The following is a 17,735-nucleotide window of genomic DNA, read 5'->3' as shown; positions in this document are numbered from 1 at the left end:
GTGATATTTAAGATGAGTAAAGCTGAGGATCTAACCTAAGACACTGAAGAAAAGGGGGTTAATTTTTAGAAATACGTTGAAAGTGGAATCTTATGACTTGGATTTGGTAATGGAAAAATTAATAGTATTTGTGAAAAATTGTTGTAATAAAATTGGAAAAAAAATTATGAAACCAACAAAATTAGGAGAAAGCAGGTAGGGAATGGTATGGGTAGAAGAGAATGTTGAAGGGAAAAAGACCCCAAACCTGTTTTGTCAGGTTGCTTAGCTGCCTGAAGACCTAGGAATGCTGAGGGGAAAACCTTGCTTCTGGACACATAGTAAATATAACACTGAGGACTTTGTAAAGTGTATGGGCGGGATGCTAGAAGGATGGGTGAATGGTTGGGATCAGCTCACATGTCATGTTTTAATGTAGCAAGGAGAATACGTTCTTGTGTTGCTTCTGCACTTCACAATCAGTTTTATTTTATTTTTTACTCTTATAAATTTATTTATTTAACTATTTTTGGCTGCATTGGGTCTTCGTTGCTGTGCGTGGGCTTTTGTTTAGTTGCAGTGAGTGGGGGCTACTCTTCTTTGCGGTGTGCAGGCTTCTCATTGCCGTGGCTTCTCTCATTGCAGAGCACAGGCTCTAGGTGCGTGGGCTTCAGTAGTTGTGGCACGCGGGCTCAGTAGTTGTGGCTCGCAGGTTTAGTTGCTCTGTGGCATGTGGGATCTTCTTGGACCAGGGATTGAACCAGTGTCCCCTGCATTAGCAGGTGGATTCTTAATCACTGCGCCACCAGGGAAGTACCTACAATCAATTTTAAAACATTCTGTATATTGGCTTAGGTGTTGGTTATGTGAAATCTACATGTTAAAAATTCATTGAATTGTACACAGGATTTGTGCACTTGCCTTATATGTTACTTTTTAAAAAAAAAAAAAGGAACAAAGCCTCCTTCTTGGCCTGCAAGGCCTTAGAGCCTTGGAATTTTAGATTTGAAGAATTAATGTAAAGGAGGAGCAAATTCTCTGCTTATCCTTAATATTTCTTTTATAGTAATTAAAAACTTACAAGGGACTAGTTCATTTTTGCCAGCCCATTTTATACTTCATCTTTTTCTGTGTCTTGTGTGTAGCCTTGTCTTTTCTGTCCTGTGTTTTCTTTTCTTTTTTTATAAATTTATTTATTTTATTTTTTTAAATTTTTGCCTGCGTTGGGTCTTCATTGCTGCACACAGGCTTTCTCTAGTTGTGGCAGTCGGGGGCTACTCTTTGTTGCGGTGTGCGGACTTCTTATTGCGGTGGCTTCTCGTTGCAGAGCACGGGCTCTAGGCACGTGGGCTCAGTAGTTGTGGCACACGGCCACAGTTAGTTGCTCCACGGCATATGGGGTCTTCACGGACCAGGGCTCAACCCGTGTCCCCTGCATTGGCAGGCAGATTCTTAACCACTGCACCATCAGGGACGCCCCTGTCTTGTGTTTTCTGAATTCAGTAATTCTTTAACTATTAGCAGTCTTCAAACATGGATCATCTTCCTAAATTTTGGATCTAATTAATACTAATAGAATTCTATTTCTGAAGTAGTTTTACCTCATGCAGACTTGGTAAAATTAATCTTTTTTTTTTCTTTTTTGGTGATTTTATTTTAGCCTAATAAAGATGTTTTGGAACAAATGGAAAGATGGTAAGAGATTAAGTTTTTTAAAAATATTTTAATGACTCATTTCTACCAAGTGTGAGATAGCAGAATTATTAACTATATTAATCTAAATTCTTAAAATTCTCTTTGTACTTCATAATGGAAGAGAGTGGTGTACTATTGATTGATTTGGAATTACATTAAGTTTGTGGGTGTCATGTGTGGCCATGATTTACTTGTTTAGGCTAGCATGTAAGCATGCATTACTTGAATACAGTTTAGTTTTTGGTAAAGAGGGACTACCCTTGGACCATGACCAAAGATCCTTAGAAACCTTTCTAGAATTGAAAGTTTAGAAGGAAAAATGGGCATAGGAGTTGATCCATGTAAAATATTTATTTAGAAATCATATTGTTTTCTTTGAAAAATAGTTCATACATGTGTTTTAAATTTATAATTTCAGCATTCAAGAAAAAGATGAGAAGTTGAAGACTGTAGAAGAATTACTTGAAACTGGACTTATTCAGGTGGCCACTAAAGAGGAAGAACTGAATGTAAAGAATTTTGTATATTTGTTTTCCTTACGATTATTCAGTGAACATGAAGCGGTTTTACTGTAATGTGTAATATTTTTCCCATACCTTTTAGTTACCCACATTTTATGAATTTATATGATGTCCTTTTTCATTAAATTTAAGATTTTATTATAAATACAAAAATGTGTAGTTACCTATAGCATTCACTGCCTTAATGATGTAGATATTATTGTTATGGTTTGTAATATATGCTCCCCCACCTCCACTCATGCCCAAATTATAACCAAACAACAACTAGTTACAAGAATAACTAGTGGACTTGATAAGTTCATGAAATAGTATTGGAGGCCATAGAATGGAGAGAATGCAGTTTTATTTTATGATTATCATTAGCCTTAACTAACTTAATTTGGATAGGATTGCTGGAAGAAATAAGGTAAAAGGTGTATTTGATTTTAGGGAGAGAAGTGACTTGACTGTGTGGTTTTCAGGTTGTGGAAACATAAGTAGAAATACTTGTGAGGATAATTGAATTAAAGTCCATTTGCAGAATTGTAGACATATAGAGCAACTGAGATTTCTGGGCCTTCAGAGAGGAAAAGAAGCAGCTAGAGAAAAATGAGAAGCTAGCTGTTTTTTCAGAAAATAAAAGTATGTTGTGCTTATGTGTCTTTGAAAAAGGCAATAAGAACAGAAAATTCATCTCTGACAAAAGAAGTTCAAGACTTAAAGGCCAAGCAAAATGATCAGGTAATATATTTAGTAGATCCTGCAACCATTCTCTTTTAAACGTTGGGCAAACCTGTTATCAAATATAGCAGCAAGCCTTTTTTTTGTTCCTCCCTTCTCCAACATGGAATTTGTCAATTATAGTTTTAATCTGTGAATGATTGGTGACTTGATTATCAGTAATAGAAGCTGCAATTTATTAAATGCTTACTTTATGCCAGGCACTGGATAGAGTATTCTAGGTAGGACGTCATTGCTTGTTACTATAGTGATAAAAGGTTTTGAGTATACATATATAAAGTAAGACTCTAAATAATAGTAAAAGAGGTTACCTGAAGTTAGGAAATTTCCTATTTTCTCCTTATCTGGTTAGAATCATTGAGTCAATAATTTTAATATTTATCTATTGGTTTTTCTTTTGACCTACACTTACCATAAGTAGCTTTAAAGCTGCTTACTTTCAAAGTGCTTTTCATTTTCATAATTATGACATTTAAAAAAATCTAGAAAGAATTACTTCCCAGGTTTACTTTTCCGGGGTTTTGGTGTAGTGGAAAATTTAAAGAACAACATACTTTTCTATTTATGGCCCATTTATATTTTGAGCAAATTACCAAGTAGGATACCTTCCTATTTCTAGGTTTCCTTTGCATCTCTAGTTGAAGAACTTAAGAAAGTGTAAGTAATGACATTATTAAACTGGTCTTTTTCTTTTGGTCCAGTTTTATTAGTGCTCATAAATCTTGTTTTATTGTGCAATTAAGATGGCTAGGAGTTTTCATTGCTGGAATAAGGAGACTTAGCTGTGCTTTCCCAGTGCAGTTGTTAAAAAATCAGTTTCCATGATTGACTCCATTTATTAACTTGTGGCATCAAATTGTTAATTTTCTGTTTCTGCACTAGGAACTGTTAATGAACAGGTTATATTGGATAGAGATCAGTTCCTTGTATGTGTTGTTTTCTTGAAGTGTCTATAAAGTTTAATACCATAATTGTATGTAAGTTTTGCCATAGCTTTCAGAGCCCAGAAACCTATATTGTTGAGAGGAACTCAGTTCTCCTTAGTATTCTTTGGGGTACAAATCTTATATTCCCTGTGCACTTTGGAAACATGTCACCAGCTTCTCCTTGCGTGCATAGGCTTCAGCCATCTGGTAGTTACTGCTTAATTCTCATTTAGGAAGAGCTTTAAGTATTTTTTTCCCCTTCTGTCTGCAAAATATGGTTGCTCTTTTACTTAAAATGGGAAGAGTTGATTTGGTGAGCCTATTAATGATTTGGTACTATTTTTATATCTTAGTTGGTGGATCTTGATGATTTCTCTCGAAGTTTAATAATGCATTTCTTTATCTAAGGATCCATGAAAAAGATGGAAAGATCAAGTCTGTGGAAGAGCTTCTGGAAGCTGAACTTCTCAAAGTTGCTAATAAGGAGAAAACTATTCAGGTATTGAGAGAGAGAAAACTTATGTTTTGCTTTTTTGTTTATCAACTTTAGTGAATACCATTTAATTTCATGTGTTTGTCTGTACATTGCATTTTATGTCAATTTCTGTGTTTCCATTGTCCAATCTTGTCTGTTTTGTCATTGTCAAGGATTTGAAACAGGAAATAGAGGCTCTAAAAGAAGAAATAGGAAATATCCAGCTTGAAAAGGCTCAACAGGTAAAAATCCCAGAGCCATAGCATGACAGATTCATTAGTGTATGTGTATTAATGAACTATTTGGTTTTTTTCTGTTACTCAGAAGAAAACTTTTAGTAGTGTGCTGTAAGTATATTGGGTTATGTGCTTTTTTATTATTTTTGCCTGATTTGAGAAAATGTTTTAATATTTTAATCAACATATCTTTTAACTGTTTAAAGTTTTTTTTCTGGAAAGTTTTCTATATTAATGTTTCATTTTAGTTTGCCAACTTAAAAAAAAAAAACACTTTGGTAAACCTTTTTTTTTTTTTTGACTGCATGTTCCAAAACATTTTGTTATAGAATACGTATTGCTCAACCTTTGCCTATAGAATAAAGTACAGATTTCATTGGGGGATTTCAGAGGTAGATGTGGTTACTGGAAATAGATGGGTGGTTTTGGTGAATATAATCTGATAAGGTTTGATTGAAAAAAGTGGTGAGATTGCATGGAAGAGATGATTCATTCATTCATCCAACCAACAGATTCATTCAATATTTATTCAGTTCCTCCTGCTTATCAAAGTACTATGTTAGTGGTTGGAGATAATGTGTTGAATGAAATAGGGTATGAGGAGAAGATTAAATTCCTAATATAGACTGAGAGTTCAGGAAGGTCTCCTTCTGAGGAACTGACATCTAAGCCAAGATCTGAAGGGACTGTGAGAAGGCAGTGGGGAATGAAAGGTACTATTGAACTGTGTATGGTAAGAAGAGGAGATTAAAGGACAATATAGAGTACTGTTGAGTAGTTGGCCTTGAAGAGTGGGAAGAAAAAGCGCTTTGACAAGATAGGGAGGTATGTGGACAGTTAATATTCTAATTTTCACAATTTAAAAAAGTATCACATTGTTTAGACTTATTCATAACCATATTCCTTGTCTCTTCTACCCCCCCCCCCATTTTTAATTTATTACTCTTACTGTCATTGGAGTCGAGAAGGTGAAATCAAGTCATCTCTGTTTTGGCTAGGTCTTTGTAATTTGAAGTGTGCACATTTTAAGGTTTACCATAAAGCCTATTAAGGTAAACTGAAAGGATTATGAATTGCTTTTTTTCTGCTTCTTTCTTTATATTTTAGTTATCTATCACTTCTCAAGTTCAAGAACTTCAGAACTTGTAAGTACCATTTGCCTCATTTCCCTTTAATATCTCTCTTCCACAAGTTAAACATAATTATAATGAAAATTGTAGCTCCTTTTTATTTGATTTCAAGTAATATTTTAAAGAACATCGGGCTTCCCTGGTGGCACAGTGGTTGAGAGTCCGCCTGCCGATGCAGGGGACACGGGTTCGTGCCCCGGTCCGGGAAGATCCCACATGCCGCGGAGCGGCTGGGCCCGTGAGACATGGCCGCTGAGCCTGTGCGTCCGGAGCCTGTGCTCCGCAACGGGAGAGGCCACAACAGTGAGAGGCCCACATACCTCAAAACAAACAAACAAACAAACAAAAAACCCATCAAATTATATCTCACAAAGGCCTCAAAGTCTTAAATTTTTCATTAGGATTTAACCTATAGGTTTTTTGATGGGAATGGGGTTAGAGTGGAAGTCTTATTTTTCTGCTTTATAATCTGAATGTGACCTTCAACTGACAATGTTGCTCTTTGCCCATTTTAATAGCCACTGTGAAACTGGTTATATATTTCATACCCAAACTAGTTGTGATAAGCTAAATTTGCTGGTATTGACTTAAACAGGGTGTTAAGGGGTGGGAGTAGAGCTACTGCTTAATTTGATATCTCCAAAATCTTATATGCCTTTATACTTGAAATATTTATTTTTTAGTTTATTTAATCAGTTCGGGTTATGAGTACAACCTAAAATACGCTTTTCCAGTCTCCAGTATTTTTACTTTGTTTAATCATGTAACATTTTCACTGATAGTTCTTAATTTATTGTTAGATTAAAAGGAAAGGAGGAACAGATGAATACCATGAAGACTGTTTTAGAAGAGAAGGAGAAAGACCTAGCCAATAAAGGGAAATGGTTACAGGTGAGAAGTTAAAAACAATAGTAATCACCTTTTTTATACTTGAATATCACTTTTATTTAGACTTATTCTTCTTCAGGATCTTCAAGAAGAAAATGAATCTTTGAAAGCTCACGTTCAGGAGGTAGCACAACATAACTTGCGAGAGGTATAGTATAAACAGATTACCAGCATATTTTATAAAACATGGGAAGCTTTATTTTACTGTACTAGGAAGCAAAGAAGTTAATATGTTCTCTGAGTTTTTTGCCATAAAAATTACTGTTGTATCGTTTTGTTGTTGATAAAATAACTTTTATTCCTGTCAAGTCTACTACTGCCTCATTTGTCAACCTAAGTCTGAAAGAATTTCCTCTCCTTACTTTTTCAGATGGACTCTTATTCTCATTTTTAAGTCTGTGTTTAATTGGTGTATTAATCTGTAATCCTTTAACAAATGGATATTAACAATTAAGTTAAATAAAGAAAATCCATTCTTTGTTTTATGAATGGCCTAATCTTAAATTTACCACATATAATTGTGTTTTTATTTTACTGGTGAGTGATTCTATAGATAATATATTGTAGAACCTGATCTTTTTCATGTTATAATTAAAAATGTGAATCTGTTTCTTAGGCATGTTCTGCCTCACGATTTGAAGAACTTGAGATTGTGTAAGTATACTTTTAGCCAGCATTTTAAAGAGGAACTTCTCAATATTTTCTAGACTGTCCTTGAATATTATGATGAGTTTCTTCTAAGTTATTAACTTTCTTGTTAAGTAGGAATTATAGTCCAGGGGCAAATAAGTTAAATCTCTGTTTGGTATAATAAAACAGAGGCCTTTCAAATGCTTTCTGATACCTGGAGACTTTATCTTTTCCAAATCCTTCAAATGCATTTTCTGAGATGCTCTTTCTGCTAATATAGACTGGTTAGTTTTATTTAAGTTTTCTCTCTCTCTCTCTCTCTTTCTAAATGAAGTATGTAATTATTATAAAGAGAGGTTAAATTTATTTCAAATCAAAATCATTTTTAGTATTTGAAAGAATAACATCTCTGAATTAACCAGAAGATAATCTTAGCTATAATCTTGATAATGAATATTGAATCTTTCTATAAAAGTAACTTGCCTTTGGGGGAAAATAGTATCTGTTGTTGTATCAGTTAATGCTGTGCCGATTAGTAAAAATACTGAATCTGATGAGCATAGGAGGTATCAGTCTTAATAGATGTTATCCTAGACAATTTTTATCCTATGAAGTCTGTTTTCTTAAACTAAATCAGTCTACAGTGGTAAGAAAGGTATCTGTACTTCATTGTTTTGGCCTTCTATCAGTTACTTTTAAGAGATTTTTCCTTTGATGTAATCTCATCAGTCTTTATTGATGTTTAAGAAGTGGCCCTTTGAAACTGTATCTTTAAAAAAGTAAGATATTGAAGATATTAATTAGGTCATTATCTTTATGGAGAAAAAGGAGATGTCTTTATTGGCACTAAGATTGCTCATATGTACAACTAACTGTTTATCTTATGGGCATTATATAACTGTCAAGGTGCTTTTCTATCATTTGCTAATAGAAAGCTTAGAGACGTTTGAGGCCTATTTGTAGTAGGTATATAGATCATTAAAGTATGATTTTAGATTTATTTCTACCTCACATTAAAGAAAATTAATATAATATTTGGGGGGGCTTTTTTAGGTTTACAGAAAAAATTGAGAGAGCAGTACAGAGAATTTCTGTATACCCTCCTTCCCCATTTTTCTTCTTATTTACATTTTGCATTTGCGTGGTAATTTGTTACAACTGATGAAGCAAATCAATATATTGCTATTAACTAAAGTCCATAGTATCCATTAGTGTTCACGCCTTTTGTACATTCTAGGGGTTTTTGACCAATGTATGATGACATGTATCCATCATTACAGTATTATAAAAAAAAGTTTTACTGTCCTAAAATTCTCCTGTGCTCCACCGATTCACCTAACTAAATATAACGTCTTTGTAAAAATTCTAGGTTGAAAGAAAAGGAAAATGAAATGAAGAGATTAGAAACTGTGCTAAAAGAAAGGGAGAGTGATCTTTCTAGAAAAACAAAGCTGTTACAGGTAAATATGTTTATACTTAAAATTATCATGTGAGTTACTGTCTTTGCATGTTTGAAAACAATTTTAACTACTGCAAAAGAAAATTGAATGCAAAATGACATTCCCTCCTACCCAGATACTGGGTCTCATTCCTCAGAGATAACTACTATCAATTATTTATATATCTTTTGAGCAAGCGCCCATGCATAAAATGTGTGTGTGTGTGTGTGTGTACTTAATAGTTTTTAAACATATTGTATTTAATCATACACAATTTTGTATTTTGCTCCCCCCACCCAATTAATAATGTTTTTGAGGTCCTTCCACATAAGCACATTTTTATCTTTAACGTTGAATGGCTTCATGGTATTCTTTTGTATGATTGTATTATCATTTATACAACCAGTCCTGGTTTACGGATACTTATATTATTTAGAGTTGTGTTTCCTGTTACAACAGTTCTATGGTGAATATCCTTACACACACATTTTCAATACTTATGCTACTATACTATATCTGTATTTATAATACCTACAAGTGAGATTTTGGATTTTATGCAGAGGGGTTTTTTCCTTCTTGAAAGTGATAGTTAAAATAGAAAATAGTATCTCTTCATCTTCATGTAGTTAGTATTGAAAGTCCTTACAAAACATTGTTTTGAAGTAATAGGAAATTTTAGATGTCTGCACTGTCTCAGATACTTGTGCTCACATTTCATGCTCCAAGGGTTGGTTCTGTCACATTCCCTTTCCTTCCCAAGTAGGTTCATTTTAAATTTTGTCATATAATGCTAAATTGTCCTCCAAAGTGTTTTTACTAATTTATACTCTCCAACAGACTAAATTACAACTAAACTAAATTGCACTAAATTAAACAACCAGACTACAACAACTAAATTACACTCTCCAACAGAGAGCCATTTCCTTTTCATCCTCTTCAACACTGATGAAGATGAAAACATTTGATATTATGCTTGAAAGATGGTCAGATTATTGTAATTTGCATTTGATAGAGAAGTTAAGCACTCATCATTTGTATATGAATTGGCCTGTAATTTTTCCTACATTTTCCCCTCTGGGTTGACTTTTTCTTACTAATTTATAAGATCCTTTTAACATAGTAAGGGAAGTTAGCCTTCTTGTCGTGTGAGGTGATTTATTTTAGTTTTTCTTTTGACTTAATTCCTGCCCCCCCCCCCCCCCCCCCGCTTTGGAAATTTTTATGTACTGAAATGTTAAGTAGTTTGCTGAGTTTCAAATGAAAGTTATCTCTGACTCTATGATCATAAAAATGTTTTCACGTGTTTTCTTCTAATACTATGTTTATAATTTATTTTTTTTGCTTAGATGTTTTATTCACATGTAATTTATTGGAGTAAGTTATAAGAATAGCATTTCAACCTTAAAAAAAATAAAAGACTAGCCACATTATTAAATAATCGATTATTACTTGACTGCAGTGGCTCTGTCCCCTGCCTGGAACATTTAGCAATATTTGGAGACATTTTTGGTTATCACAGCTGGCGGAGGGGTGCTACTGCATCCAGTAAATGGAGGCTGTGGATGCTGCTGAACATCTTACAGTATGTGGGCAGCCCCCATAATAAAGAAAATACGGCCCAAAATACCAGTAGGACGTGCCCTACTGATCTGAGGTGTCACCCTGTAGTAAATTCTGACATGTGTTTGGGTCTGTTTCTGGATCCTGTTTTCTTCCATTGAGACATACCCACTCCCAGGCTAGTACTGAATAATTGAATTATTCTAATTTTATAATTTTTTTTTTTTTGCGGTACGCGGACCCCTCTCTGCTGTGGCCTCTCCCATCGCAGAGCACAAGCTCCGGTCACGCAGGGTCAGCGGCCATGGCCCACAGGCCCAGCCGCTCCACGGCATGAGGGATCCTCCCGGACCGGTGCACGAACCCGTGTTCCCTGCATCGGCAGGGGACTCTCTTGACTCTCAATTATAATGTATTTTATAATCGACTCTCAATTATAATGTATTTTAATATAGGGCTTATTACACCCTTTAAAAATTGTCACTATTGTAGAATTTGCCTGTATGATACGTTTTAAAGCTTATATGGAAAATAAAAGCTCTGTCCATGTGTTCATGTTTAATTTTTGTTTAAATAGGAAGTACAAGATGAAAACAAATTGTTTAAATCACAAATTGAGGAGCTTAAGCAGCAGAACTACCAACAGGTAGGTACTGTTAGATGCCTTGCCTTTTATTTATGTGGTAAAAAATTTTACGACTCATGACCATAAGTATTACCATTTTGCCTTTTCATTGAGAATAAAGTATGTGTTGTTTTATTTATAAGTGTTTATCAAATTTTCTAAAAAACAAAGCAGTTTGCTATGCTATAGCCAAGATAAGATAATCTATAATTTATAAAGTATACACAAATAACATTACTATCTGTATTCCAGCTCTGTTATGTATCTGTGTGTGTATGTTTTCAGATCCTTTAGAATGCCTTTTTTAGCAAGTCAGATAAAATCATGTAGAGGTCAGCTTAAAAACATGTGTATACCCTACTTCCCCTTTCCGCAAACAAAACATCTATAATTGGAGAGAAACTAAGAAATGTGTAATATTATAAGTAATAGTTTACCACCATTTAAAATACTTTCTCAGAGTATAATTCTGCTTGGTAAAAATAAAATGTGTGATTTAAAAAAAAAATAATGTTAACCAAAATATTCTTTAAATTAATTTATATTATGAATGTATATGGATAAACTCGAAAGTATTTTGAAGGACAAAAGAATTAGAGTCCTTGTCGACAAGAAGCTTATAGTAGTTTCGTTTGGGAGATTGTAGTCATCAGGAATAAATACCATATGTGAAGGGCTATGTACCTTTACGTATTATGTAAAATTAAATTTTTGTAACATGCAAGTTAACTAACTTTTCCATACTTTTCCTTCATTAATGGTATTTTTTTGACTTTTGGAAGCTTAGTGTAGTCAAATATGAATTATGCATTATGAAAATTTAAGGTATTAACTCAGTGCTTTGCACATGATAGGAAATTTATAAATGTTTGTTAAATGAAGAGTTTAAGAATATAGTGACAATGAAGATTTGATTTAGCACTCAGTACATTGTATAAATGTGTACATGTTTTTATTAAAATTACTTTTTGATGGCATATAGAATATATGATATTTTTACCTTTGGTGTTGTCTCAGTTTTAGTCTGAGAACAGATTTAATTTTTTTGAAGTCCTCTAGAAAGCTGTGTTTGAAAATAACATTTAACTGTTTTAATAGGCATCTTCTTTTCCCCCTCATGAAGAACTATTAAAAGTGTAAGTAATAATTCTTATTCACAATTTGGGACGTGGCAACTGTTTTTATTTACTAAACAGTACTCAGATAAGCAATTTGATGTAACTGCAAATGCTCCCCTAATTTTTACAGTTCTATTTGGATTTCTTGGACTGTAGGTCATTAGAGCTTTAGCTGTGCCTTTGGCTGAGCTAAATGTACCTTTTATGATATTTGGATTTCTTTGAACCTTTTTTTTTCTTTTTCTTTTTCTTTTTTTGCGTTACGCGGGCCTCTCCCGTTGCGGAGCGCAGGCTCAGCGGCCATGGCTCACGGGCCCAGCCGCTCTGCGGCATGTGGGATCCTCCTGGAACAGGGCATGAACCCGTGTCCCCTGCATCGGCAGGCGGACTCTCAACCATTGCGCCACCAGGGAGGCCCTTTTTGAACATTTTGTTGAGGGTGATAACTGGTTTTTCAGGCATTCAGAAAATACCTAATCACATTTAACTATATTTTGAAGGCTTTACTGATTTACCTTAAATTATCTCAATTATCCTCCTGATATCTTTGTGGAATTGAATGGTGCACATTTTGGTTTAGCTTCTGCATTAAAAAAGTAAATCTTGTAATCTTTGTGGTTACTCTCTTTTAAGTAGTTTTTTTTTTTTTAACTGAAACATTTTTATTGTGGGTCTGTATTTTTCTCTAAGAGGCTGCTTTTAAGGTCATTTCAGGTAAGTTGGTATGTTTCAACATGTTAAATGTCAACCACATGAAGTATATTCAGTGATATATCTGTGTGTTCTTCCATCTTGACTTGTTTACACAGTTGGTAGTTTACTAGTTTAGAATTATTTACTATTAAATTGAGTCTTGAGTTTGACTGTATAGAGCAAGGGTCAGCAAACTTTTTTTTATAAATGGCCTGACAGTGAATATTTTAGGCTCTGTGGGCCACGTAGTTTCATATTCTTCTTTTCCTTTTTTCCCTACAGTTGTTTAAAAACATAAAATCAGCTCTTGGCTCAAGGGCCATACAAAATCAGACTGTGGGTCATGCCCTGAACCCTAGTTTGCCAACCCCTTATATCGAGCTTTATTCTTAGGGAAGAGCGATTTGTACTTTAATTTTCTACCCAAGCCTCCTCTCAGCTATTACAGAATCAAATTGTGACTCTTTGCCATTTCTTTCTGCATTTCTGGGAAGTAACTAACTTATTTGATAGAACCAGAAAAACATGAATCCCAAGACTGTTCTTTTTTTTTTTTTTTTTTTTTTTAATGGTACGTGGGCCTCTCACTGTTTTGGCCTCTCCCGCTGCAGAGCACAGGCTCCGGACGTGCAGGCTCAGCAGCCATGGCTCACGGGCCCAGCCGCTCCGGGGCATGAACCCGTGTCCCCTGCATCGGCAGGCGGACTCTCAACCACTGCGCCACCAGGGAAGCCCCCAAGACTGTTTTGAAAATGAAAAGAGAATACCTACCTCACGTTAATATTATGCTTTTATTGTGGGTTAGCCACTTAAAGTCATAATTGATTTCATTACCTTCTGGGGAAAAAAAATATTTAAGGGAATGTGTCTACATCAGTTTTTACTCCGCTGAAAATAGCTACTTCACTGCCCTAGATAAAAATAGAAGTGACTACAACTACAGCTGTTCATGTATTCATGAACTGTTTCTTAGGGGATGATTTCTCTTTAGCATAAATGTCAGTATATCATATTGTAAAAATTTATTTGAAAGGTTATTTCTGAAAATAGGAATTCATGGATAGGCTTTCTGTGGTAACTGGTTAAGCTTAAAGAGTTTGCCTGTTAGGTTAATGCATTTTTCAAAGCATCATCTACTTGCTGTTTTTATTGTAGTAACAAATAATATGTTCACTGTTTACCTAAAATATTGTTATATATATTCATGTTCTGGTTTAGAATTTCAGAAAGAGAGAAAGAAATAACTGGTCTCCAGAATGAGTTAGCTTCTTTGAAGGATGCTGTTGAACACCAGAGGAAGAAAAACAATGTAAGCAAATTTTTTTCAGAATAAAGCTTTTATTATTATTATTTCACTGAAATATCATGGTTAAGAATTTTTTAATCAACTTTTACTTTAGATTTCTTAATCTTTGTAGGAAAGTACTGTTTTGTGTGTAGGTTTTATGAGAGGATTATTGGGGAAACCACTTTAGAGAGTGGATTTTTTAATGAATAAATGAAAAGTCCATTTTGTACATGTCTGAATATCATTTTAAATGTTGACATTACAATTATTACAGCTACAGATTTTTTTTTTTTAAACTATAGTTGACTTTCTGTTAAACTTTTTTTGTTTGTTTTTTTTTGTGGTACGCGGGCCTCTCACTGTTGTGGCCTCTCCCGTTGCGGAGCACAGGCTCCGGACGCGCAGGCTCAGCGGCCATGGCTCACGGGCCCAGCCGCTCCGCGGCATGTGGGATCTTCCCGGACCGGGGCGTGAACCCGTGTCCCCTGCATCGGCAGGCGGACTCTCAACCACTGCGCCACCAGGGAAGCCCATCTGTTAAACTTTTATCTGGAAAAATTATTCTTTCAGCTCAGTATCTTAAAATTAAAGGTTTTTATTCTTATTTTGATTGGGCTAGCCTTTCTGTAAACTGAAAATAATGCCAGTATTCAAACCTAGTATTTTCAATAATGAAATGTCTTTCAAAGTCTTCTGCCACCTCCCTTTTTAAATTGAGAGGCGTTTCAAATTTTGGTAATTAAGCATATTAGAGGGCTCAAAACCTGAATACATTTAGGTTAGAATGGAAGGGATAGTGAAATATTGACAAGTAGTAAATTTAGATGAGTTTCTTAAATTCTCTCCGACCAGAGGATGACACCTTTAAGTAGAATGCAAGCGTTCTTGTTAGACGAGGAATTTTTGCACACAAAAGTATCATTGTTAAGACTTGAGTAAGGTCAGAAATGTTATTGAAATCTAAGCGGGTATTTTCTAATGAAAGCTAATTTTTCAAAGTTTGCGTTAATTTGTTAATTTAACAAGTTGACATGTTCCTGCTCCTCTGAGTTTGTCAAAATTAGGTATGTGAATTGCCCTTTGTGTGTTTGTGTAACATTACTAATAGCATTGCTTGGCCAGAAAACCTAAGCTCAATTTGCCAGTATTACTGTTACCATCTTAACTGTGTTTTATTATCGGGATTCTGAGATAAGGAAGGTATGGTAATGCCAGTCTAATGCCTCAGCAGCAGCAGTGCTGGAGGCACTGAAGTGTGTGAAAAGAGCCAGGACACTGGAGGCCAGCAGACTGCAACGTCAGTCCATTCTAGTTCTGCCCCCTCATTTGCTGTGTACACTTGGTCACATTTATTAACCTACCTGAGCTGTGGTTTTGCCATCTATAAAATGGGAATAAATACCTCTTAGGGTTGTTATGAGGATTAATGAAAATTTTTGTGACATGCCAAGTACAGTGTTGGGCACATAAGTAAGCATTCAATAGATGGTGATTATTGGCTTTTTAGTTTTTGTTTTTAATCTGTTTAGATTTCTAAATCTGAAGAAAGGCTGAAATATAGCAGATTGTCCTTATTAGTATTTGCTAATGAAATGCTGTTGAAATAGATCTTTCAGAACTCAGTTTCCAAAGGCCTCTGTTTCTCTTTCTAGCCTCCTCGTTTGCCTTGATCAAGTAGCTCATACAGTTCCTGTCAGGTTGCTTTTTGGTATGCACATTTGACCATGCCAAGAAAGATAGAGAAATACAGTGAATTCCTATGTCATTCCTAGGTAGACTTGAAATGTGTTAAATCAATAAAACATATTTAGAGAAAAAAATGTTATGCTGCAGTGGAAAGTCCCATGAGTGATACTGGGTCCTGTTTAAAAATCACACATAAAGCTTTTTGTAATACTTGTGTATTTGTTCTGTCCTTAATTCTCTAATATTCTATGTACCTGAAATTATATTTGTAATCTTGGTTTCTGTGTTTACTTTTGAATGCTTTTTCTTCCTTGTTATATGTGCATAGTAATTACTTTAAAGCTGGCATATTTGGTGTGTATACTAAAACATGGGAAGTGGGCATCTTTATTTTCTCATTCAAACTTCTAAACATTGCTTTTTATTTTTTTGCTAATATACATATTTTCCCATTGAAATAATTTTGCAGTAAGCAGCAGTTAAATGCAGTGCAAAATACTGATGAAGCAAAAAGCAAAAATCTTTCAATAATGGATAAACTGAAATCATTCTTTCTAAAAATGATTAGGACCTTCGGGAGAAAAACTGGGAAGCAATGGAAGCATTGGCATCAACTGAAAAAATGCTGCAGGACAAAGTGAACAAGACTTCCAAGGTTGTAATGCTAACTCCTAGAAACAATCCACTGAACAGAGAAAATCTGCAGCTTGTCTTAAAATCAGACTAAAGCATTTAATTTTACTGCAATTTGAATATAAAATCTCCTTATCATCCACATTTATCACCTCTGTCATCTCTGCTTTTTTTCATCTACTCCTTGAAGCTTTAATTTTGGGCATGCTGTTTTGTTGTGATTACTTGATTGTTTGAGCTTTGGTGATTACTGCTTTAAGCTGATGAGTCTCAGGAAGCCTATGCTACCCATGTAAGCTCTTCTTAGAGTGTACCTCTTGGGTTGATTAAGACAACTTGGTGAAAACCCTGAGCCAAAAAAAATCTAACTGAATTAACAAACACATTTGACTACCTAGAATGCACCTGTGATGCACAGTGGACTCTCCTAGGTTCTTTGAGGCACTCCAAGATGACTCAGACAAGGTGGAAAATGATAAAAGTCTTCAGAAGTACAAGGACGGGATCAATTCTGGGTGTGTTATTGGGGATGCTTCCTTAGAAGAGATGGAATTAAAATTAAACTTTAGGTTTTGAAGTATCTGGGCAGTAATGATGCACATTTTATGTTTAGTATGGAATATTAATGTAAGGGATAATCCTCTTGACCAGAGTACGTAAAGTGCTCCTGAAACATATATCCCCTTCTGTCTTAAAGACGATTAAAGGTATTCTCCCTGAGTTCAAGTTGTTCCATGGATTTAAAGATTTCTAATGAATTGTAATCGAGAAGCTGTTTTTAAAGATTGAGAGAAATAAATGTGCCAGTTCAGTCAAGCACTTTGAAAATTCCTACCAAGAATAAATGTGGAACAGAATTATTGAATTTCATATATGGGTTAATTAAAGTTCATTATGTTATTCAATTCAGCATTCTGTAAGTATTTTGTGTGCTAAGGTAATATGCTGAATTTTAAATGTAAGTCTTAGTGACATTTGAAGGACTTTTTTTTAAGCAGAATAGAATTTTAATAAATTTTTTTATCAGTCATGTTTGTAGTTATATTTCCTTTAGTGTAAATGGATTTGTATTTACTTATATACTTATTCATCAGGCCCTAATTTTCACTAAAACCTTAATTTGAGATATTGGCAGATATTGGAACCAGAGAAATCTAAGCCAGAGAGTAGAAAAATCTAGACCAGGTAGGACGTTATTATTTTATTGTCAGTGGTTGCAGTCAGCCCTGTCAGCAGTGGGGGTTCTGTATAGTTTCTGATTGTTTCTGTAACTTTGTTTTTCACTGTTACGAGCTACCTTTTAGCCTTATTTTGTTAATGAGGCTGGTTATCTAGAAAGTGCTAAACTCTTAATATGCCATTCCTACAAGAAGTTATGTGCCACCTGTCATAGGCATTCTTGCATATTATGATGCCAAAAGAAAGCTAGAATTTGTTTCATCATGTGTTTGGTGGTGAATTTAAGAATTTATATATATTTCAGAACTAATCAC

General features: G+C 34.6%; 1 protein-coding gene across 9 annotated transcripts in view; it reads left to right on the top strand.

Annotated features, from left to right (window-relative positions):
* Positions 1-17,735, top strand: part of KTN1 (kinectin 1) — a 118,714-nt gene that overhangs the window by 80,104 nt on the left and 20,875 nt on the right. For 5 of the 9 annotated variants that reach the window (XM_082848356.1, XM_082848357.1, XM_082848358.1 and 2 more), the window contains 15 exons: positions 1,640-1,674; positions 2,093-2,183; positions 2,847-2,915; positions 3,535-3,572; positions 4,250-4,340; positions 4,490-4,558; positions 5,660-5,697; positions 6,483-6,573; positions 6,650-6,718; positions 7,187-7,224; positions 8,570-8,660; positions 10,777-10,845; positions 11,923-11,960; positions 13,854-13,944; positions 16,178-16,264. In XM_082848356.1, coding sequence (XP_082704482.1) covers positions 1,640-1,674; positions 2,093-2,183; positions 2,847-2,915; positions 3,535-3,572; positions 4,250-4,340; positions 4,490-4,558; positions 5,660-5,697; positions 6,483-6,573; positions 6,650-6,718; positions 7,187-7,224; positions 8,570-8,660; positions 10,777-10,845; positions 11,923-11,960; positions 13,854-13,944; positions 16,178-16,264 — 1,005 coding nt within the window. The remainder of the gene's footprint in view (positions 1-1,639; positions 1,675-2,092; positions 2,184-2,846; positions 2,916-3,534; positions 3,573-4,249; positions 4,341-4,489; positions 4,559-5,659; positions 5,698-6,482; positions 6,574-6,649; positions 6,719-7,186; positions 7,225-8,569; positions 8,661-10,776; positions 10,846-11,922; positions 11,961-13,853; positions 13,945-16,177; positions 16,265-17,735) is intronic. The other 4 variants (XM_082848362.1, XM_082848361.1, XM_082848360.1 and 1 more) reach the window with 1 other exon arrangement.

The sequence above is a fragment of the Leucopleurus acutus genome, assembly GCF_964270905.1.
Source record: "Leucopleurus acutus genome assembly, chromosome: 1".
Taxonomy (NCBI): domain Eukaryota; kingdom Metazoa; phylum Chordata; class Mammalia; order Artiodactyla; family Delphinidae; genus Leucopleurus; species Leucopleurus acutus.
This window is presented reverse-complemented; position numbering and strand designations above follow the sequence as displayed.